Genomic DNA, 25,958 nt, shown 5'->3' on the forward strand with positions numbered 1-25,958 from the left:
CAAATGAATGCTTGAGAATATATATTTATTAAATATTGTGATAGTACAAATAATTCCCAAGAGTCAGTGTGTCTTTAATAATTTTTGAATTATAGAGACAAAAATAAAGTGAGATATTTAATATTCTATGTACATATAAACTATTTAAAAATTTCTTTCAAAATTTCCAGTTATCCTCTACTTTTCTGCAGGTACAATGGTTTGTAGAAAGTGGTTTGTTTTTCTTTTACCAGTGCTTATCACCTGCAGTGTAAACACCTAAATCTAAAATTGAAAGTTCATATATTACTCTGTAGATAGATCTTACCCACATGGCTGAGTCTTGCATAATTTTGTCATTCTCTCCATGGGCAATTTTAGATTATTTCTATGATACAGAATGCTTCAGTTTTCCAAAATTCTTCAATACCAAAATGTACATAAGTATATTAATTGCATATTTTAATATTACCTTTAATATTACCGGAATCTTTTTCAAAGTTGATATTTCTAGAAATATGATTATTATTTATGTCTAATCCAGGGGGATAAGTTGGATTTTATTTTTGTATTTTAATACAACCTATTTTATTTGAAAAAAGGGCAGATATTTGTAAAAACATAATATCCAAGCACTAGAATTTAATGCTTTATTATCAGTAAAGTACTATTTTGAGTCAAACATCAGTAAATACTACATAAGACATTAAAACAATGATTTCCATATTATTCCTACATTGTTCCAATTAGCTTATATTACATATAGGAGGAAAATAAAATTATGGAAAAATGTCATCTATCAAGTGAACATGATGTCAAGTTATTTGTGTATTACAAGAAGAAAACAGAAATGTTGTAAAACTAGCATGAAAAATAACTCCCATCCAATCTTTTTTAAGGACTGAGAAGTAACCTGATTATAGGAATTATGTTTATTCCAGTATAAGACAATTTTGATTAATGGGATGGACTTGTATTTTTGGTCACAAGGCTTTGGATGGTATTATTAGATTGCATAAATTTGAAAAAGTATTAAGATTGATGGCATTCTTTACAGTCTATTATACCCCTTCCCTACACTAGGTTATGTACTCTTTTATTTTGATAAAAGAAGCAACAGATACTGTTAACTCATACAAAATGTAGAAAAGAGATTCAAAACTTCAAGTAAAGATGTACCATCAAACCAATAAAAGTGAAAATAAAAATATATAACAAACATAATCCGCATGCATTTCCTTACTTTTTCCCTTGGGTTGTTCTGCTGAAAGAATTATAAACAGAAAACAATTATTTTTCAAACCTTTAGAGATAAAATTCACTATCCTCAGCACCATTATAGACACAATTTTTCTACCCACAGACATATTATCTCATCTTGGAAGTTTTATAGTGAAAATCTTTCTAAAGCATTGTCAGTTATACTAGGTATTTCATAATTTAACAAAAATGCTAGCTAAAAATAAATTAATCTAATTTTATACTGTTTAATACTTTTTAATTATTGATACTTTATTATTAATGAATATGTTGACACATGTGAACAAGTCCAGAATAAACACATTCTTCAAATGATTTATTCTTCTATTCAAAGCTTAAAGGAGTGATTCAGTTCCTAATTGATTCTGTATTTTAAGATTAATTGAACATTTTCTGTCTACTAAATTTAATTATTGGTACAGAACACTGTTCACTTTATTGTTGAACATGTATTTATAAAAAGGTAAACATGTACAACATTTGCATTTATTAAATTACTCATAATATCAAAATGAGCAGTTTAGTTTGCATTATCAAGTAACTGGTATGCTATTAACAATATTATTATAATATTTGTTTTCTTAACACAATTCAATATTTTTCTTTCTTCTTTATCCTATATGTATATTTTCTCCAATGGTAATATTTTAAAACATAATGCTGTTTGGGCATTCATCAACTATAAAATAGAACAAAGGAAATAGTCACAATACCTTCTGAGGGTGTTTTTGTTTTCTTGGAATCTGAAAAGTATAAATAAAAATTGGTAAAGAAGACATGATTAATCAACATCTAATATATTACAACAAAAAATGCTTACACTCTAAGGTAATTTTCAACAAAATAGACATTTCATGCTAATTCATAGACTATGGGGTTTAATCATGTTGTTATGTTTATGAGTAATTACTAGAAAAAGACAGAATATTAAAAGCTCTGAAGTCTAAAATATAGAAAATTATTAAAATACAGCCACAGTTCACGTGTTTGTGCAGATTACATTCTTCCTAGGAAGGTAATCTGAGTACATATAAGCACTGTAGCACTGTAACACTGTCCTCCCATTGCTCATCGATTTGCTTGAGCAGGCACCAGTAACATCTCCATTGTGAAACTTGTTGTTACTGTTTTTGGCATATCGAATGAGCTACAGGGAGCTTGCCAGGCTCTGCCATGTGGGCAGGATACTCTCAGTAGCTTGACGGACTCTCCAAGAGGGACGGAGGAATAGAACACCCTACCCGCTGTGCTATCACTCCAGATGGGCTGGCATCTGTGAATTTAATTTTAGTGTTTTCAGTTGTCAATATGAAGTATTGCTGGTAAATTGTATTGTACTCTCTTGAATAAACAACACAGTCCAAACACAGTCAATAATCACTATAGCAATGGAAAGAAACATGTTGATGTTGACAAATGGGTAACTGATGATATATTATTATAGATAGTAACTACTCTGTATCTGTATTCACTGGTCAACAGATTTTTGTTTTAATTTGGGGCTATTCAGCCTAAATCTGAGAACTTTTCATTTTCTACTTGCTATATATAAAACTATTTCTATCATTTAGACATAGAAAAAATGGTATTTGGCCTAACTTATTTCATCATACAAGCTTGAACTTATTTGTATCATAGTTTAATTCTTTTATTTTATGTTCATTATTATACTTGTGTAACAATTTGAAGTTCCCAGAATTTTATTAAGACTGAATTATAGAAACTTTATTGATACATGCATACAGTAGCTATCCTGCTTTCTAATTAATAAATTTATTGATGAAAACAAAGAACATCTACTAATTCTTACAAATGATAGATTTGTATAAAACCATTTTGTATATTATTTGTATAAAATCTTCTATGCATGAGATTTAATTATGTAATTAATTGAGTTATTTTATTAAAGTTATTGTTAGTGATAATAAGTGTATTAAAACAGTAACCCACTTTTCTGAAATATCTGATTTTACCTTCTTTCCTTCTATCTCATGGTGGTAATTGATAATTTGATGTATTATACATCAATTGGAGCAAAGATAATAATATAAAGTCCAAGTATCAAATAAAGTGAGGACTTCCTGAGATAAAGTATTTCATTAAGTACAAAGGTAAAATATATGAGGGTATAGTCAGGCCATCAGGCCAATCTATACATGCAGCGTAAGTACAACAATAGCCTGATGGTACCTTCAGGCTTCCTGATACCCCCAAATTGCTGTTGTGCCTTTGACTGGATCCCATAAACTTGGGGCCAAGTTTACAAAAAAATTAAATGGCCAAAAGTTAGGTATGTGGGAGCCATGCCCACAAATCACCTTCTGCTGAACTCTATAAGCTCATTTATTGGCCTTATTTCATAGACCTATAAATAACTCTCAAAAAACATCAAAAGCCACAGTTAATCTTGGACCCGTTCATAGCTGAACAGACTAGGGTAAAGCATAGGGGGACATGTTGGCCTAGCAGAGTCCCTGGAAGCAACTTGTTTATACATTCCAAAATCACAATCATTCTCCTGGCCTGAATTCACTGTCTCAGGACAGACCTCACCAAGATATAATCTCCTGAAAACTTGGGTATCAAGTGACTGAAATCTCCAGGCTCTCTTGGAATTGTGATGGGCTCCCTCCCCCCAACCTCCATGTACTTCCAGAAGCCACATCCACACCTCAAAGAAGCCACCCAATTGAAAAGCTACTCCAGCCTTACCATCCTAAAAAAATACTAAATGTCCTGAACAAACACCATGACCTCTTAGCACCTGTACTGCAAACCATAATGCACAAAAGGAAAAGGAGAGAGAAAGAGTAGAATAAAAGTGCCTCCTATAGAGGGAGGCTGGAGTGGGGGTGGAAGGTTTTGGGAGATGGTGGTGGGGAAATGGGGGACATTGGTGGTGGGAAATGTACACTGGTGGAGGGATGGATGCTAGATCATTGTATAACTGAAACCCAGTTATGAACAGCTTTGTTATGGTCTATCTCATGGATGCACTGTAGCACTGTCCTCCCATTGTTGATAGGTTTGCTCAAGCATGCAAGGAAAATGCCCTACCCACTGTGCTATCACTCTAGTGCTTTTTATATTTATTTCAAAATCTAATATTATAAAACAAAGCCATATGTTAAAAGGGAGTAACTTTTTCAATGACCACCAAAAAATTTCTTATGTCTGACACTAGTTTGTTATCCTGTGGTTGAAAACATTTGAATTTGATTATGAGTCATGATATTTTACCTTTTATTTTTTAACTTTATTCAATGTAGGAGTACTGCTATTTATCAGCCATTGATTAAGCTGATTGAATTGGGCAATTAAGCTGATGAACTCCACATTACTTTTTTTAAAACAAATGGGAGCTTAGGCTTATTGGGTTACTCCCATCACAGTGCTCCCAGGCCTCTTTGTTTATTTGTAACCTCTTTATTTGTGCTCTGCTTCCCCAAATGGTCAATTACATTTATCTCCTAATCAAACTCTGTTGACTTGTAATATTGCTTTTCTCTTCTCGTTAAGTCTTTAGCATAGTTAATTCAGAGCAATGTCCTTTTTGTGTGGACACAGGAAGACAGTTAATGCTATGTTTTTGTAACTTGGGAGTTAGTTGACTCCAAATGATATTTACCTCCTGGACATCTGTTCTCTCAACTTAAGCCTCAGTTTCCCTTACTTCCTAGCACCACAAAAGCTGGGTCCCAATGAGGGACTGGATAGACCCAGGGCAAGCTGTGAGCTACGTGCTACCCCGGCATCAAAATGGGCCCAGCCAAAGTGCCATAATTCTTAACTATAAATTAAGAGCATGGTCATGGACAAATGCTGTTATGATCCAAAAAGCAAAAACTAGATTCGGACCCTGCTAGGGTTAGGAAAGATTAATCTGGCCTGAGCACTGTAATCTGAGTCTGTGGCGAGATATTCCCAGGAGAGCCACCCTACAAGCTCAATCTACCTCTTACTGTGTCCATACAAAATAACTAACATTAAGAAGTAGAATTAAGATGTTAATTAAGATGTTAATTAAGTTATTGGACTGAGGAAAGGAGAAAAACACCTGAAGTGGTGTTTTGCCAAAGCAAAGGAGGGCTTTCTTATGTTGATTTTGGTACAGACTGGGTGTAGTGTCTACTCCCTCCCCCCACCCCGTGGTGCTGGGGAGTTGGAGAGAAATGAGAGAGAGAGAGAGAGAGCAAGGCAGCATGATGGAGCGTTGAGAGACTAGAAAGGGGGACAGAAAGGAATGTAGAGGAAGAATGAGGAACAGGCACAGAGGAGAGAGAGAGAGAGAGAGAGAGAGAGAGAGAGAGAGAGAGAGAGAGAGAGAGAGAGACCAGGCTGTGAGATGGAGCATGGAGAGATGAGCAGGAGAGACAGGAGGAGATGGGAATGAAGGGAAGTGTGAGACTAGTATGAGGTGCTTAGAGAGACTGGAGAAGGCGTGTGGGGCGAATGGAATAAACCACAACTGACCAACCAACTGGCTTGTCCCTTGTTTCCTCCTCCATACACCCATCGCATGGCCATCCCGGCTGGGGAGCAGTCCAAGACCACCAAACCCAAGCAGCAAGAGGGAGAGCCTCTGGGGCCTTCCCTAGCCACCCAGAGAATATACACAACCCCATCAAAACTGTGAAAAGAGATGAACAGAAACTTCCTCAAAAAGTAATACAATTGGCCAATAAGCACATGGAAAATTGCTCTGCATCACTACTCATCAGTGAGATGAAAATCAAATATCAAAACAATAAAAAAAAGATCATCACATTCTACAGAGTTTGTCACACATCAAAAAGAACAAGAACAGAGGCCTGCATGATAGTCCAGCAGGTAAGGCGCTTACCTGGGCTTGAGCCCAAGCAGCCATTACGGTCCCACATGCACTGCAAGGAGAGAATCTTGGGTGTAGAGCCAGGAAAATTAAGCTCTAAGCACTCACGGGCGTGGGTCCCTCAAAACAAAAACAACAACATCCCCCTCCCACCAAAAAAAAAAAAAACCAATAACAAGTGCTGATCTGAATGCAGAGAAAGGGACTTTTATTCACTGCTGATGAGAATACCAACTGGTCCAATCATTCTGGAAAACAATATGGACAGTTCTAAAAAACCTAGCTATTGACCTTCTATTTGTCCCAATAACTCCACTTCCTGGAATATACTCCAAAGGCCCAGAAACAAAATGGAGAAATATATTAGCACGCCTATGTTCCTTGTAGAGCCATCTACAATAGCCCAAATGTGGAAACAACATAAGTGTCCAAGAGTAGATAACTGAATAAAGAAACTATGGAACATATACACAATGGAATATTGATTGACTGTAAGAAAAGATAAAGTCATGTAGTTTGCTGCTACATGGAAGGATCTGGTAGCATCATGCAGAGGGAAGAAAACCAGACCAACACTGAATTATCTCATTTATACGTACGATATAAAGTAACATAATGGGGTAACAATGAGTACCCAGATGAACTGGAAAAAAAAGAACATGAGAACTGGTATTTAGTAGAAAGCAGGCCTCTTGAGGAGCTAGGGGATTGGACACTGGAGGGGGGAGGGAAACAGACTGGGGGATGCCTATGGTGGAGATGGAGGGAAACATTCAGTTGGAATCAGGAGGTGGTGCTGCAAGATGATAAAATATTATGTATGAAACCCTATCAGGAACTGTACTGCAAACCACATGTCACAGTCACGGTCCTCCCATTGTTCATCGATTTGCTCAAGCGGGCCCAGTAACGTCTCCATCATGAGACTTGTTGTTATTGTGTTTGTCATATCGAATACGCCACGGGTAGCTTGCCAGGCTGTGCCGTGTGAGCGAGATACTCTTGGTAGCTTGCCAGGCTCTCCGAGAGGGATGGAGGAATCGAACTCGGGTCGGCCATGTTGGCCGCTTGTAAGGCAAATGCCCTACCACTGTGCTATCGCTCCAGCCCACAAACCACATGTATCTTTTTATAAAGATACACACACAAATATATATATATATATATATATATATATATATATATATATATAAAGACCCTCCTGTTGATCGTCGATTTGCTCGAGCGGGCCCAGTAACGTCTCCATTGGAGACTTTGTTGTTACTGTGTCTGGCATATCGAATACTCTCGGTAGCTTGCCGGGCTCTCCGAGAGGGGCAGAGGAATCGAACTCGGGTCGGCCATGTTGGCCACTTGTAAGGCGAATGCCCTACCCGCTGTGCTATCACTCCAGCCCATATATATATATATATATATATATATATATATATATATATATATATAGCAAATGGGAATGGTGGGCCCATTGATGGAGGGAAGTGAAGGGATCAGTGTTGAAACAATGTATGCCTGAAACTCAGTCATGAATAGCTTTGTAACATTACCATGACTAGGTGACTAAAAAAAAGAATTCTGATCAAACAATAAATAAAATGCTTGAAATTGAATGATCACAAATGACCATGAAAATTGTTAGTACTAGCCATTAACACTGATACTAATCAAATTCAACATTATGAGCTAATCATTGAGATAACTGCTTTAAGTGTACATGGAGAATATACTTTCCTAAAGGCAAACTGTTCTATAATCTGAACCACAGTCTTCTGCAATCTGTTTATTTTGTCACTTATTTTTAGCAATACATCAAATATGGTCCAGTATGTTCATGATGCCAAAGAAAAATGAAATGATAGCATGATATCAAAGGTAATATTAACTCTCTAGTAGCCTACTAATGCAAGTAAAGAAATATTTCAGTTGTTATGTGAACTTGCCTGACTGACTTTTTAATTAATTTATGATACCAACAATTTTGCTTTATATTTTAATATTTAAAAATAAGTTATACTCTTGATTTGGGGAAATTTTTCATAATTATTCAAGTCTCCTCAACTTCAAAATGAATAAATAAATAATCTTATTCAGCTATTTTCCAGTGGATTTATATCTATCAGTATATAACCAATGGTAGGAACCCATAGGATTTTAATCCTAAGAATTCATCATTAAGATCAATATTAAATGAATGAAACCTGTGTATATCTGCTAGTATGACCCAAGTAGCAACTATTATTTAAATACATCTAAGATTAAATTGTTAATAACCAATTATTAGCTAGACCTTAAAAGCTCATTAGGATATAACTCCAAATATCGAAATGAATGTCTACAGTTGTTGTTTTTCAAAGATTTAAGTTTTAGACATTACTGATTCACTTGATCACTTGACATCCCATTACTCATCAATTTGTTTGAGCAGGCTCCAGTAACATCTCCATTTGTCCCTGTTGCATGCTAGTGTAGCCCAATGGTGTATGCTCGCTCCAGGAACATGAAGAGCCTCAAATCGTTCAGGGCCTTGATGAAGAAATCTGACCATCTTGTAGGTGGGTAGCCACGCGGTTTTTTGATGTCCCATGGAATCCAGTCGGTAATGGCTCTAGTCCAGTGGTCGTCTCCAAATCACATTACGTGTCCAGCCCATTTGATTCTTGATGCCTTGGCAAACGTCCCTGATTCTTGATCGTCGATGGAGGTAGGAACTCTGGATTCTTTCTTTCACTTGAGTGAAGCATGATACTCCAAGAATAGCTCTTTCAAGTCCTCTTTGGGAGACCCGAATAGCATTCTCATCCTGTTTTCGTAGGGCGCAGGTCTCTGAGGCACATGTTAATGCATGAAGAACAGTAGAATTGAAGAGACGTGCCTGGAGCCAGAGGTTCTTCATCCTCTTATCTATTTCTTTGTCACTCTTGAAGGTGTTCCAAGCTACTCTCTTTGTCCTGTGCAACTCAGGTGCCAGGTCTTTCCTCATGTTGAGTTCTCTACATAGGTACACATAACTGCTGCATTTGGAGTTGTTCGTTTCACTGAGAGTGAATGGAATGTCAGGAACGAGTCAATTTCTCATAAACATTGTATTCATGAGATTCCACTGTAGTCCGACCTTTCCATACTCACTGTCGAAGTTGGCCAGCATTTGTGCCTCTTGGCTAATGTTTGGTGTCATTAAAACGAAGTCATCATTGAAGCGGAGGTGGTGTGGTTGCCAACCATCTATTTTCACTCCCATTCCTTCCCATTCCAGTCATTGCATGACGTTCTTGAGGGGAGCACTGAAGAGTTTCGGTGAAATGGTATCACCCTGCCAAATGCCTCTCTTGACATGGATTAACATTTCCTTGTAGAATGGTGAGGTCCTGGTAGTGAATCCATAATACAGCTCATGGAGAATGCTGATGTACTGAGTTTGAATACCCTGTCCTCCATATAGGGTCCATGGCCTAGAACAGGAACGAACAGGGTGAGAGACTATCTGAGTTCATCATGTTGAACAAGACCATCCATGGTAACTCACAGTTCCAGAAGGCCGAATCTAAATGTTGGTTATGGGGGTCTCCTGGTGGATGCTTCCACAACGAAATTGAACACATCATATTCAATCAATGGTTTTGCCTGACTGATGTGCTGTTGTACCAAAATTCCAAATGGGATTGGATATCTGCCACTGTCTCCTTTGTGCAAAATTCTACTTCATGGAGTGGGGAGAAAGGGCTGAAAAGTCTAAGAAGAGACCTCTCAGAACGACCACGAACTGGGAGCTTTTTGGCACTATTGTGGCAACATGGAAAGATGCCATTGTTGACAACATTGACGAGGAATATGATCAACTGGTTCAGCACCTCCATGATTGTGCGAGGAATGCTGAGAGAGAGATAGCCACAAAAAGATGCTTGTCTTAGAAAACTCTCAAGCTCATTTGCCAACGTGGCTTGGCGCAAGCCTCAGGCAACCACAAGTGAACTTCCGAGCTCGCAAAGCAGTGTAGAGAAGCGATCAAGGAAGACCTCAAAGAGAGAAGAGCAGCAGTTCTGGCAGATGTGGCAGAATCCGGGAATAGCATTCACAACACCCTCCTGTCCTTCGCTAACTACAAGGCCAAGATGACTGAGCTCCAATGTCCTGATGATCTATCACATCTTCCAGAAGGACAATGGAGAAGATTATCCATGACTTCTACTGGGATCTCTTTGATAGCCACGTCCACCTGCCCACATCCCAAATTCCGCGGGATAGATATGTTGTTCCCAATATTCTCCCTTCCAAAATCCAACATGCCATTTCGTCAGTAAAGAAGTGAACAGCACCTGGCTCAGACAAGGTCACACCTGAACACCTTAAGAACCTGCCATCAGTACTCATCAGTACACTGGCTCGGCTCTTCACATTACTTGTCTGAATGCAAGGTTCCATCCCAGTGGAAAACCAGCAGGACTGTACTACTGTACAAGAAGGGAGACATCCATGACATTGGCAACTATGGTCCGATCTGCCTGTTGTCTGTCTTCTACAAGCTCCTCACTCCAGTCGTCCTGAATAGGGTTGGCAGAACACTAGATGAAGGACAGCCATGCACGCAAGCTGGATTCCAAAAAGGATTTAGTATGATCGACCATATCCACATGATAACCAAGTTCATTGAGATTTCTCGGGAGTTCAAGATGCTGCTCTGTCTAACATTCATTGTTTTAAAGAAGGCCTTTGATTCTATTGAGACTGAAGTGGTCACTGAAGCCCTAGCCAAACATGGTGTTCAAACTCAGTTACTGATTATTTTACAAAATAAACTTGTGAGAAATGGACACAGTAGTGCTAGCTTCTGTGGAAATAAAAGAAAATTAGACATAATATCTTAAGTTATTCAAAATATATGGTAAGTGAATACAAGTATTATGAGAAAAAAGTGGCAAGAAATAGTAATGTTATATATGAACTCTCATGTGACTTTATAAATAAGTTTGCCTTTTTAACTGTACTCACTCAGACATGTATCTTTAAAAATGGGAATTATTTTCTGAATTACAAAAATATATTCATAGAGGGAGAAAGTAAGCCCATACTCTGATAACAAAAGCAACAAAAGCAAGCAAATTCATTACATATGAAAGTGAAAGGCAAATTAGTATAGATGAAAAATAAGTACAATAAAAAATGGAATAAGATGGTAAGAGTATAGAGAAGACTCCCTCATAATGTCCCAGTGGCATAGTATATAACTATGCCAGCCATGCAATGGGCGAACCAAAGCTGTTTGGACTAGGCAATATATTTTGTAATCTTTCCAGAAGACAAAAGGGTAGAAAATCAGGGAATGTTCTGCAACGAAGCATCGTCCACATGCCTTTTTAACTTTTATTAGACAGTTTCTCATCACATGCGTTCTCCCGAGTCTCTTAGAATAGGGCTATATATCATAAACTTAATAGACTCTAGAATTTACTTTAGCAATGAAAAGTTTCTAGCTTGTAGTGCATTTAGCTGCCCATTTCACTTTGATTGTCACCATTTTCAGTGAGTGGAATGCAGCCATAGTTATTTATCTTTGCTTGTTTTTGCTGAGGATCAAAGTGAAAAACCGTCTCAATCTCAAAGGGTTTATTGTATTATTATTGGAGGAAGTGCTGACTTTGCTTGTATATACTTGACAGGAAATAAGTTTGCAGACTTTGTGGACTTGAATTGCAAACTTAAGTCTATATTCTGTGGTCCATGAGAAGTCACGAAATACAAAAAATCAGTAATAATGTAAAAGTCTCCATGAAGAAATATTTTCAAATATTATAAGCTGCATTTAAATAATAAATTCTTAAATATTGAAATCTCAAGATTCCTTAAAATTATTTTATTTTCTATTTAAATTTTTAATAATTGTAATGCACCCCAAATAACTTATATTTATTTGTGTAGGTGTTAGCACAGTATTTGCAATTTTAAAAGTTAAAGTTGAAAACATCTTAAAATATTTAGTCTTTCATTTATTAAAAAATAATAAACCTTCTATATTAAACATAAATAATTTATCTTATGACAAATACATATTTAATACAAAAATTATAGGAGCGACGTTTTTTCTTTTTTGTGAATCTCATTGTTGTCTGATCTAATGAGATGATAGTTAGACTCACTTATCTGCTACACAATCTATTGCAATATAATACACTATAAACTCTGAAAAATGCCTGAGCATAAAAATAAGAGAATGAGTACAGGAAAGGAAAATAATGACTTTCTACTTAGTCTCAGGGATACCCTAGAATCCTTGACCATATTTTTAAAAACCATAATTTCTGAAATCTTTTCCATGAGATGGTCCAAGACCATGAAAGAAAAGAAACCATGTAAAATCAGAAACCATAAAATTATAGAAGGCTAGTGATAAACATGAGGTTTAAGGTATATGCCTACATGTGATCAACCTTAGTTCTAACTTCAGGACCACATGGTTCCCCAAGCACCATCAGATGCATCCCTGAGGACCCTAAGCTCCACCACAGACTCCACAGGACTCAAGAAGCTCAGGCCCTCTCTTTTCAACTTAAGGATCATGGACAAAAAACACATGAGAGGCCCTCAAGACCTGCTGAGAACTGCTTGGGAGAGCCTATACTCCCCCAAAATTCACTGAAGAAAATATAGATTATAAACATATCACCCCAATAGGAAAAAAAGCAGAAATAAGAAAATGGCACTGAAACAAACTAAAACATTTCTGCAGAGTCAATTTTTTTACAAAAACAACAAAATTAAAGTCTGCTCAAAGGAATAAGATACTGCAAACTATAACAAACAATTGTTTAGTATCAAAAATGTATTAAAAACTCATAAAATCTGCAGAAAAAATTAGCCTGAATTAAAAATGAGGACATAAAAAATAGTTCTCTAAAATTTATGTACAGATAACAAAATAATTCACAAAATGATATTTATTACTCCAGATTATTAGGGAAACATACATCAAAAACCATAATAGAGTACATCTACATTTGCTAGAAACAGCGACTGTTATAGCAAATAGATAAATAAAAGAGAATACTTATATGTCTACATGGGAATATAAAAGCATAAATACCATATAAACTGTATATTTATCAAAGGGATATAGAAACAGAACAGAAATACTATAGGATTCAACTCTTCCAAATCTGGATATTTATTAGAAGAATTCACAAACACTAATTAGAAAAGAAGTTAGAGGACGGAAGTTCGCAAATATCAATATGAGGTTTCACAACTAGAAGCTGTGAGAGTACTAATGTCTCTAATAAATTTATAGTTTTATAAAAACAATAGATAGTTCAACTAAATTAAAAATTCTGAAGAACTAAATGTTAGAGACAGAAATTGTATAGATTTAATCCTATATTTTGTATAAGATTATACTCATTTTGTAAGCTTGTATACAGAAGATAAAATAAAAAGTTCAAATTAGCAATATAACCTCACACTTGAAAAATTAAAAATAGAACAGAAAATGAATCCCACTGAAAAAAGAAGGAAATGATAAAAATTAGAGTTAAAACAAACAATATAGGAAAAAAGAAAACAATACAAAGTGTAGAAGAAACCAGAATCTGTTTTTATAATGAATAAACAACACTGACAAACTCTTATCTAGATTCACAAAGGGAAAAAAATGAGAGAAAACCGAAATAAATATGAACAGGAATAAATGGAGAGAAATTACAAAAGACACCATTAGAAATACAAAAGATCATAAGAGTTAGGAGTAATTCTTTATCACCAAGATTGAAAACCCAAAGGAAATGGAATAATTCTTAGAATCATAAAAACTCACAAGACTGAAGCAAGAGGAAACAGAAAACCTGAACAGACAAATATGACTGTTCAAACAGACAAACAAGAAAATTAAAACAGCAACTGAAAATCTTCCCATAGCAAAAGTGTTGGTCGAGTTCGGGTTAGCTGAAAATTATATCAAAACGTCAAAGAAAACTTAGTTAAATCAGGTACAAGGTAAGCATGTCTATTCTACCATTTTTATTCACTGTAGTTTCAGAAGTCCTTTTCAGAGCAGTTGGGCAAGAAAATGAAAGCAAAGGGATCCAATATGGAAAGGAAGAAATTAAATGATTACTACTTGAAGATTTGCTCGAGTGGGCCCAGTAACGTCTCCATTGGAGACTTTGTTGTTACTGTGATGGCAAAACACAAAAAATAAATAAATTTTAAAAAGATGGCAATGCACATAAAAAGAACAGTAAATTAATTCCAAGGAAAGTTGAAGAAGGAAATAATAAACATTAGTGTGAAAACCAATGATACAGAAACATAGACTAAGGCTAGCAGATCAGTGGAACAGAATTGAGAGTCGTGAAATAGATCCTCAGATTTATGGGCAGTTATGATGAATACTGTATGTATATGAAAGAGTTCAAGGAATGACATCTGTATTGAGAATACTGGATAGCCACATGTAAACATTAACTAGAACTATATTTCACACCACACACAAAGGTTAATTCGAAATGTATTAAAGATCCATAGACTAGACCAGAATTCATAAAATAGATTGAAGAAAGCATTGACTCTCCAGTTAAGCAGACCTCAAAGCTGTCTTCAATCATCTGACCACAGTGAAAAAGAAACTGAGAAAAAAAGCAAATAATACTAAATCAAATTTTTAAAAAGTAATTGCATGGCAAAAGAAGACAAACTAAAATTTAAAAGACAACACACTGAATGGAAGAAAATATTTGCACACAATATATCAGATAAAGGCCTAATATGCAAGATTTATAATGCACTCACAAAGTTCAACAAAAGAAATTAAAAATCCAATAGAAAATTATAAGTGCTGGTGGAATTAGAATCATCCTCTGATTAATTCACTATGTAAAGCAATATAGAGATTTCTCATTTAGAAAATAAGAATAGAATCCATATATAAAAAGGTAAAGGCCCTCCCGTTGATCGTCGATTTGCTCGAGCGGGCCCAGTAACGTCTCCATTGGAGACTTTGTTGTTATTGTGTCTGGCATATCGAATACTCTTGGTAGCTTGCCGGGCTCTCCGAGAGGGGTGGAGGAATCGAACTCGGGTCGGCCATGTTGGCCGCGTGTAAGGCGAACGCCCTACCCGCTGTGCTATCGCTCCAGCCCATTATATGGATTAACAATATATTAATCCATATATTGTTATTCTTTTTTGACATCTATCCACAAAACACAAAACAATTACTTCGAAATTATAAGTGCACACCTAAGTTCATTGTAGAGGGCCAAATGTCCACTTATGGATGAATAAATCAAGAAGTTGTAGTACTATGACAATGCTAGTCAGAAATTATCATCTGGACAAAACTGAGTGGTGAAAGCTGGTAAAATAATATGCGTGATGTGCTTGATACCCTTTTAGTAACAGTTTTGCAAACTAGAGTTCCGAAAATGAGAGGGAGAGAGAGAGGGGGAGAGGAGAGAGAGAGAGAGAGAGAGAGAGAGAGAGAGAGAGAGAGAGAGAGAGAGAGAGAGAGCATGTGAGCTCAGAGGCAAGCTGTGGGGGTGGGGTGGGGAAGGGAAATCAGGAACAGTGGTGGCAGGAAATGTGCACTGGTGAACGGAACGGTGTTGGAACATTGGATGACTGAAATTCAGTAATAAAAAACTTTGTAACTGTACATCTCACAGTGATTCAATAGCAAAAAATAAAAGAAGTTGTGGTATACCTACACAATAGAAAAGTATGCAGTTATAAAAGATGGAATTTTGGAATTTCCTGCAAAGTCAATGGAACTGGAGGGCATCAGTTCAAGTGAAGTGAATTACAAGGAAAGGGACAAATAAGAATTATCTCATACATGGGATAAAGAGATCGAGATCATACAAGTTGTGAGATACAAATGGTCAAAGGACAACCAAAATGGAAAATTAGTCCACAGAACTGAGTTTACTTAGGTGAAGGAAGAGGGATAGATGTGAGGGGTTCTTGGGGCTTCTATAGAGTCACTTTGGTCCTGACTATGGCATTGAAATAATACTTACATGAAACTAACATTAACTATTGTAAATCATGACATATTTGATATGCCAAAAAACAGTAAAAGCAAGTCTCACAAATGGAGATGTTACTGGTGCCTGCTTGAGCAAATTGATGAACAGCGAACGGGAGGACAGTGTTACAGTGCTAATCTTCATTTTATCGCTAAAAATATGAAGTATCTACATACTTATTTGTTTTGGCTAATGAGAGACAGAAAACAAACTAGGAACTCATGGAGAAAAAACTAAAGGAGTGTTTAATACAAACAATTAAATCTTCTCTTAAATCTGAACAATAATATTAATTTAAATGTTTATATTATTCCTAAAATACTTTAGTTCAGAACATTAAAATATCTGAGAACAAGGTAGAAATAATCTATAAAATTACTTGAAAACAATAAATTAATAATACAATAATTAAATTGATTGAAGGTAGCACAGTCCTCCCATTGTTCACCAATTTCCTCAAGCGGGCCCAGTAACATCTCCATTGTGAGATTTGTTGTTACTGTATTTGCCAGGCTTTACTTGCAGGTGAGATACTCTCAGTAGCTTGTCAGGCTCTCCGAGAGGGGCGAAGGAATCGAACTCGGGTGGGCCTGGTTGGCAGCGTGCAAGGCAAACACCCTACACACTGTGATATCGCTCCAGCGCATTACATCCCTAGCCCTAATTTTTTGTTGTTTGTTTTAGGTCACACCCGGCACTGTTCAGGGGACCATATGAGATGCCGCAGTATGCAATATATTATTATAATCTCCAGAGAATAGTTTTGTAAGAAACCTCACAATCTCTTCCAAATATTGCATATGGATTATGTCATTATCAAAATAGATGATGCATATCAACTGGGAAATATATAGTAAAAAGCCCTAGAAGTGTGGGAATAAAGGGAAATCTGATACAAAGCTTTAACCTGTTCAACTGTTCAACTTTAATTTGGGTTTCACACACCAAATTTTTCTTTAGTTTTAATGCCAGCAAGAACATAACTGTTGGTCTTATTCATTTACCTAAGTCAAATGATTAAATTTACATGGTAGCATGGTAATATCCCCTGCCTCCAGTCTAGACAGGTTTGTTTAGACTATAAGGCCCTGAATTCCCTATTATTAAAGCATTTTATTGTAGAAAGGTTCAAATTGAAATTATTTATACACCTTTGAAGAGTTGTGGGCATTCCTTTGGTCTTCATTTATATAAGAAATGGATGATTATAGGGTCCAGTGTCTGTGACAGGTTAGTTAACTTCAAGTAGCTACAATTAGCAATCACAGACAATCTTAAGACATTGACTATCCCACAACTACCCTCTTGCATTAAGAGAATACTGCCAACATCTGACAATATTTTAATTTTTATTTCATGTGGAGAATAACATGTAATATCACTTATAAATATTTTGTCTAGGATATTGAAATATAGACAAAAGAAAAAGTATAATGCTATTTAAATAGATAAGAATTAAAGGCAATTTATTTTTTTATTTCAGAACATGGAGGGAGAGTGCCCACTATTCCCATCAGGCACTCTTGTGGGTCTGTGTTCAGCAGCTGCAGGCTGATGTGCTGACAGAGAAGGGAGCTGGGACTGTGGGCCACAGAGGGAGCTGATCCTGCGGTAACAGAGTTTTCCCACTCAGGCTCAGCAAATCGGTTTGCTTTTGTAGTTCTGTTGCACCGTGGAAGACAGCAATCTTTGTATTTTTATCACAAAAAAATGTTACTAACAAGTCTCTTGAGCTTTAAAAGGTCTAATCTATTATCACCTTTTGGATTTTCTAGAAACAATACTCCACCTTGTTTGCTACCATTCATACAAATGTTCAGATTGACTTAAGCACAAGCAAGCCTGGCAGCTGAATTCCACTACCCAACCACCATCATGCTCCAGGTCACTTTCCACTCGTTTGGGCGAGCCTCACATATGAGTGAACATATTTCTGGACACATCATAAGACACTTCCTATGCATTTTCCATAATTACCACACCATATTTCTCCAAATTCCCAAAGTCAAAAGTTGCGAAATAACCCCAATATCAGAGACAGCAAATGCCAGCCTAGCAGCCATTTGGCATGTAGAGCTGGGACTTATACACAACCCTGGCATCTGACAACTAAAATGGCTGACCCAGTGGTACAGTTGCTTAGGTTAGGGCTGGGGCTATAGCACAGTGGTTAAGTCGTTTGCCTTGCAAAGGTCAACCAGGGTTCGATTCCTCTGTCCTTCTTGGAGATCCCGGCAAGCTACCAAGAGTATCCCGCCCAAACGGCACAGCCTGGCAAGCTCCCCATGGCGTATTCGATATGCCAAAACCAGTAATTATAACAGGTCTCGTTCCCCTGACCCTGAAAGAGCCTTCAATACATTGGGAAAGATGAGTAAGGAGAGGCTGCTAAAATCTCAGGGCTGGGACGAATGAAGATGTTTCAGGCACCTGCTCAAGTAAATCGAAGGACAATAGGATAACAGTGATACAGTGATTTCAGAACATAAAATTGTTCAGGCATTTTGTCTTAATAGAATTGTGTTTAATTTTTCCTTTTCCAACAAACTTGAACTCTTTTGACATGGTCTTTAATAAAATCATTCTTGCTTGTTTAATTCTACCTGGTGCAATTTCAATTTGATTACAAGGAATACTTTACTTCATATCAGGATATTTGACAAAGGGAGGTGTCAAACAGGGAATGATCTACTTGAGATTTAATAGAACAAAGTAATATCCATTACTTTTCAGTATCAGAGATATTAGAAGTAATACAAGAATGTGAATCCTGTATTTTATATATTTTTAAAAAATGTTTGAACAAAAATAATAATAGAGTAGGAAACTTAGAGTTTTGAGATGTTACAGTACATCCCTTATGTCCTGAGGAAATTGTTTAAACCTAAAGCATTTCATTCTTTGTGATGAAATATAAGAAAATATACAAATACATGCATGACATTATAATACAAAGGGGATATTGTCAAGATTGCAGTCACAACCCAACAGTAAATACTATCAAATTATTGATATAAATTGCATAGTATAATTTCATATAAAACATACCTTCTTTCTTCTCATCTTTCTTAGATGCTGCTGAAATAAGGGAAAGAATATAACGTTAAAACATATTAAGTATTTCTCAGAATACAGAATACTGCTCCAAATATGAGGATGATTAATGTTTTCATAGATTTAGAAGTTACCTATGAACTAATTAAATTTACTAATTCAATGACATCTCTGTGGAATAACATGCAAAATCACGTGTAAATATTTTATATTAAAATAGACAAAATAAAAATATATTTATATTTAAATAGATAAGAATTAAAATGAATTTTGATATTTCTAGTCAAAACCTTAGGCACTGTGATTTATAATACTGTTAATGATAAGGTTTCATGTATATATATTTCAACAATGTGCCCTCAAGAAGAGTTCTGATACTTAGTTCCCACTGCCCATCCTCCTCAACCAGCAAGGTAATTCCATTTTATAGAATGGTTTTCAGGTTTTGTTACCTTTGTTCATTTGTTATATACTTATTATGTTCTTTATATAATCACAAACAAGATAGTTAAATCTATATCTTTGCCTTTCCTTCTGACTAACTTCACTCAGTATGATGTACTCCAGATCCATTCATGTAGCAGCTAACTGAACAATTTAATCTTTTCTTATAACTGAGTAGTATCCCATTGTATTTATATACCGTAGCTTCTTTATTTAATCATATGCTCTTGGACACTTGTGTTTTCACAGATTTTGGCTATTATGAATAATGTCAAAATGAACATGAGTGAAAATGTCTTCTTTTGAATAGAGTTTTGGGGCTCATGGGTTCGATTCCAAGAAATAGAATTATTGATTCAAATAGATGAATTTTAATTATTTGTGTCCATATTGTTTGTCAAAGAGGTTTAATGTAACCAAGGGTTTACATTCCAACTAGCAGTATATGAGAGTACTTTCCCCCATATCCTCACAACACTGGTTATTTTTGTTCTTTTTGATATGTTTCAGTCTCACTGATGTGATATATATATGCATATATGAAATTGCTCAGTTTTTATATGTTTTTCAAAATTATATATAAAGTTTTAAAATTTTTATTACAGGTGATTTAGATGATTGCATGATTGTTTATATTCAAAATGTTGCTAATGTATTATTGCTTTTACAGTAAAACTCTACAAATTAATTGGTTCTGTTTTTATACATTTATCTCTTAATGGAGTTTTAAGTAATGCCAAAAATATACTGAGTATATAGATATATATGGCATATTTTTCTATTCCAAAATTTTAATTAAAATTATGATAAATACAGAAGCTAAAATTATTAAAGGATGTGGAGATTACCTGAGAGATTTTAAAGACATGAGGCATTAATTTCAGCAAATCTTGCAGATTTAACTCAATAGGCTTATTTATTTTTAGTTCTTTACAAATAAACATTTACTCTAAGAAGCTTCACTGCTTTTAAAATTTTCCAACTTCTTTGCAGAGCCAGCCTGGAGACTCAGAGGAATGCCAGGACCCCAGCTTAAATCCCCAGTTAACAAAGGTCTATCCAGTACCAAACTTAACCCTAACTTCACTCGCAACTACCAGAATGCTGAATTACACAAGACCTCTATTCTTTCACCTTCATAGGAAAATACCAACATCCCTCTGGAAGTCCACAAACCTTGGTGCTCATCACTTCCTCTAAGGGCGGAACCACTAAGATTGCTCTGATGTGAGCTTACTACAAAAGTTTACCCCGAAGGTCAGCAGACACAGGGGGAAGTAACATAGAAGCCCAATGAGGACAAGGAGTAAAAATAAAAGTACAGTAGTCACTACCAATACCTATCAGCTCTATAATTTCTGAAAAAGACTTAAGGAGACCATGATGCAGATGTTTAACAATATCAAAGAAACAATGGTAAAGGTACATGAAAGTATGAAGGCAGAAATGAGAAAATTAGCACTAGAAATGAGAGATCTGAAGAGGTTGGTAAGTGAAAAAAAAATTAATGAAATTCCTTAACAGCAAGTTGCCTCAAGAACCAAAGCAAATGACTCAAGAAAAGCTGAGAAAAAAATGTTGACTGCATAAGATGGAATGCAGGAATATCCTAGAAACTAATAGAATATGAATGAAAGTCTGAAAAGAAATGAACAGCTCAACTTAAAACTATGATATGAGTTCAGTAGGAATGATATAAAAATCTTTGGATTTCCTGAGGTTTAGGAAGGATAAATTGATAAAGAACCTGTAGTCCAATAAATTCTAAGTAATATTTCACCAGAGTTGAGGAATGCATACACCCAGATTCAAGAGGACCACAATGTCTCAAGTAAGAAGAATTCAATTAGATAAAAATCTAAGACATTTGTTAATCTAAATGACAAAACCGAAGGCAGAGATAAAATTTTGAAAACAGTAAGATCCAAAGTGGAACTCACATAAAAATAGAAATCTGCTGTAAGATTTCAAGCAAATTTATCAAAAGTAACTCTATGGATGAGAAAAGAATTCATGAATACAGTGGAAAAAAAAGCTAAATGAAATAAACACCTCACCATGTATATCTAGTTAGATTATTTTTCATATTCGAAGGAATGATAAACTTTCATAGACAAGTAACAAGCTAGGAATGTCACAACCTTAAGACTAGCTTTGCAAGAAGTATTGAAAGTACTTCTGTAAAAAGACAAATCTCCCAATCATAAATGACTTCTACAGAATTATGGAAATAAATTTCTTTATCTTAGTGATATCACTTGATGATGATGGCTTAAATTCAGCAATCAAGAGAGATACAAAATGGCAGAAAAATGAAACTGGGAAAATGGCACTCACCATTTTGCTGCCTACAAGAGATATGCCTAAACTGTAGCACTGTAGCACTGTCCTCCTGTTGTTCATCGAGTTGATCAAGCGGGCACCAGTAACATCTCCATTGTGAGACTTATTGTTACTGTTTTTCACATATCAAATACATCCCAGGCTTTGCCGTGCAGGGAGGATACTCTCGGTAGCTTGCTGGGCTCTCCGAGAGGGACAGAGGAATTGAACTTGGGTCGGCCATGTGCAAGGCAGATGCCCTATCCGCTGTGCTATACCGTCTCAGAGTTAAAGACTGGGAAACCATCCACGTGCAAGGCAAATTCCCTACCCACTGTGCTGGGGTGTGCGATCAGGCAAAACACTAGGCTGCTACCTTTCACCACTATTATTCAGCATAGTATTGTAAGTCAATTTTCCATGGCCATTAGTCAAGAATGAGACCTTAAGAGCATGCAGATTGAATAAAAAGTCAAACCCTTACTATTTGATGGTATGATACAATAGCTAGAAACTTTGAAAGATTTTACAAAAAAGACTTCTAGAAACATTAACTTTATAAAGTGACAGATACAAAATCAATTTGCAGAAACGTGTCACTTTTCCATGTGCAAATAATGAAAGAGTAAAGACAAAAAATTTGAGGAAGAATCTGTACACAATTGTTCCTCACAGAGTCAAGTGCCTAGGAATCAGAAGTAAAAGAAGCGAAAATATACATGCAAAGACAACAATAAAACACTTCTGAAAGAAATGAAAGAGGACATGAGGAATTCGAAAACTATTTCTTCTTTATATATTTAAAAGATTAATATCATAAAATAATAATCTTTCTCAAATTTCTATATATATTAATTTAACTCCCAACACATTACCTATAACTTTAAAAATATAGCTCAAATTCCATATATAGGATGATAAAATGCAAAGAATTGCCAAAACAATTTTAGGAAAGAATAAGATGGGAGGTATTTCTTTCTCTAATTTTAAATTATACTATAAAACTATAGTAATCAGAATATTGTAGTACTGAAATGATAGACTCTAAGACCAGTGGAGTAGAATTTAGAATCCAGAGACTCTCAATACAGTTGTCCAGATATACAAACAGTTAATTGTTGGTAAAGAAGCAAGGAATATGAAATTTAACAATAAATGATGCTGGGACAATAGTCAGTCACATACTAATAACTGAACTCTGATCCCTTTATCATACCATACACCAACATTTAAAAAAAAGTTTAAATATCTTGATATCAGACCTGAATCCATAAATTTCATTGAGAAAAACATATGTAGAACAATTTATGGCATTGAAGTTAGAGGTATCTTCAAAGATTCCATGACATTGGCTAATTTAACAGAAATAAGTGTGAACAAATTGTACTGGATCGTATTAAGATGTTTCTACACTGCAAGAAATGATGGCTAGAATATACTTATATCCCCCAAATTGGAAGAAAATATTTACCCAGAACACATCTAACAAGAGGTAAATATCTAAGATATATAGTGCACTGGTAGAACTTTACAAGAAAAAAAATTCAGCCTCATCAAAAACAGAGAAAGAGATGAACATAACTTCCTTAAGAAGACACAGATGGTCAGAAGATGTATGGGAAAAAAAATCTCTGCATTACGAGTCATCAGAGAACTGAAAATGAAAAGAAAATTGAGATGCCATATTACATCAATGACACTGGCACATATCACAGAGATTTAGCAATCATTGTTTGCATGGAAGTGTGGGAAATGGGAACCTCATTCACTGATGGTGGGAATGCCTATTCATTCAACTTTTTTAGAAACACATCTGGGCATTCTCAAAACAAAACAAAACAAAAATTATGGATTTGGGGAGGAGGCACAGTGCCAGAGTACTATCTGTGTGTGTGTGCCAGAGTACTATGTGTGTGTGTGTGTGTGTGTGTGTGTGTGTGTGTGTGTGTGTGTAAAGCTATGCGTTACAATTCTGGAAATTCAAAATCAAACGAAACAAAATCTTAGAATTTAATTTCCCTATGATACAGCTATTTGTCCTCTTGGAATCTATCCCACAGACCTAAAAAGTCTATTGAGAAAAGGTATTTGTGCTCCTATCTTCATTGCAGTACAATTTACACAGCCAAAATCTGAATCCAAGTGTTCAGAACAGATGAAACGAGGGTACATACAATGGAATGCTACTCATTTGTAAGAAAAGATGAACTCAGGCAATTTGCTGCTATGTGGATGAATCTGGAGAAAATCATGCTGAGTAGCAGAAGAGTCACACAATGATCCTCCTCATATCTGGGATATTAAAAAGAAACTAATAAGGAAACAACAAATACTCAATGACAGCAGAAACTGAGAACTCATCTTTAGTAGGAAGCCTATAACTGCATGGGTTTGGGGGCCAAGGATAGCGTGGGAATGGCAATACACTAGTACAATGGCATTGGGAAGCAGAGTGAAGAGTGTGGTGTTGAATGCTTTATGCATGAAACCCTACCATTAACAGTATTGTAAACCATGGTGCCTAAAATAAAAGTCCAAAATATAAAAACCAAACAAAACAATGCTTGTTGACTCGTCATCTGTTCAGTGTAAACTTGTAACTGACCTGACATCTCTTCTTGAAACTTAATTCTTCCCCCTGGCACTTGTTATGACAACCACAATCATTCTGTTCATCAGGCTCAAAAGCTTGGTATTATTTCTAATTTATGCTTTTTCCCTATTGCTACTCATTTGTTTGTTTTTGTTTGTCCTCTCATTGTTCATCGATTTGCTCAAGCAGGCCCAGTAACGTCTCCATTGTGAGACTTGTTGTTACTGTGTTTGGCATATCACATACCTAACAGGTAACTTGCCAGGCTTTGCTCTGCGGGCAAGATTCTCTCTGTAGCTTGCTGGGCTCTCTGAGAGGGGCGCAGGAATTGAATGCCGGTTGGCCGGGCCGGCCACATGCAAGGCAAATGCCCTACTACTGTGCTATCACTCCAGACCCATAGTTTGAGAATAAAGATCACATAACACAGAATATTTCATCCTGTTGATTTGGAAACAAAGTTCAGAATATCTTTCTCAAATATTTATTTCAGAAGGCAATTAAAATATCTTTACATGGAAATTAGTTTAAGTACGTTTCCAAAACTATAACTCAAAGAATCACTATTTTTCTGGTCTCTAAAAGTGAATTAATTTTGATGTCTCAAAATACAAGTTAGTGTTGAAACTGATTTTATTCGACAGTTAATTAGTAATATCTGGAACATTATTTTTGAAGTTTTGGTGTCAGGATAAAGTAATTTTGTCTTACCTGTCTAATATAACTTAAGTTATATGAGATACAATTGAAAATAGTAAGAAATTTGAGTGTTTGTTATGTAAATTTACATCTCTGCAATCTATCTATATGCCAATCTAGTGCTGTTTTATTTTTGAAAACCAAATGACTAAAACTTAAATAGTAATATTTTGGTTCTTCTGTGCCTCCTCTACTAATCCGGCATGACTCTTGTAATGTTTTCTCAAATAAGAATCAAAAATTGGAGTCCTAATGCAGGAGCATGCTTTTCTGTAGTGACCCAGCAGATGGTGCTCTTCTCCAATAAACAGATTCCCCGTAGTTCTAACTGTTGTCTTATTTTTCCAAAGTGTTTTTTTGCTTACCTGGTGTAGCTTTTATAGTCCCTTGTTTGGTTTCAGCAACTTTCCCAAGATCTAGAAGAAAAAAAAATTACCTCGATAAATATTTTTCAGAGATAAAATCCATTTTAACAAAAGTATTTGACTCTCAATACTTGTGTTTAAAATATATATAAACTGGGGCTGGAGCTATAGCACAGCGGGTAGGGCGTTTGCCTTTCAAGCAGCCGACCGGGGTTCAATTTCCAGCATCCAAAATGGTCCCCCAAGCACCACCAGGAGTGATTTCTGAGTGCAGAGCCAGGAGTAAGCCCTGAGAATTGCCAGGTGTGACTCAAAAACAAACAACAAATAAATAAATAAATATATATAAACCATTATTAAAAGGAGCCCCAAACTTAGGTTTACTGAGAGCATGTCCAGTA

At 35.7% G+C, this 25,958-nt stretch overlaps 1 protein-coding gene across 9 annotated transcripts in view; it reads right to left on the reverse strand.

Annotated features, from left to right (window-relative positions):
- The window catches only part of TRDN (triadin), a 426,217-nt gene that overhangs the window by 137,139 nt on the left and 263,120 nt on the right, over window positions 1-25,958 (reverse strand). For 8 of the 9 annotated variants that reach the window (XM_056125007.1, XM_056125005.1, XM_056125002.1 and 5 more), the window contains 4 exons: window positions 25,558-25,608; window positions 19,129-19,158; window positions 1,953-1,982; window positions 1,223-1,243 (listed from right to left, as the gene is read on the reverse strand). In XM_056125007.1, the coding sequence (XP_055980982.1) occupies window positions 1,223-1,243; window positions 1,953-1,982; window positions 19,129-19,158; window positions 25,558-25,608 (132 nt within the window). The remainder of the gene's footprint in view (window positions 1-1,222; window positions 1,244-1,952; window positions 1,983-19,128; window positions 19,159-25,557; window positions 25,609-25,958) is intronic. The other variant, XM_056124999.1, reaches the window with a different exon arrangement.

The sequence above is a fragment of the Sorex fumeus genome, unplaced genomic scaffold (assembly GCF_029834395.1).
Source record: "Sorex fumeus unplaced genomic scaffold, SorFum_2.1 ptg000054l, whole genome shotgun sequence".
Taxonomy (NCBI): Eukaryota; Metazoa; Chordata; class Mammalia; order Eulipotyphla; family Soricidae; genus Sorex; species Sorex fumeus.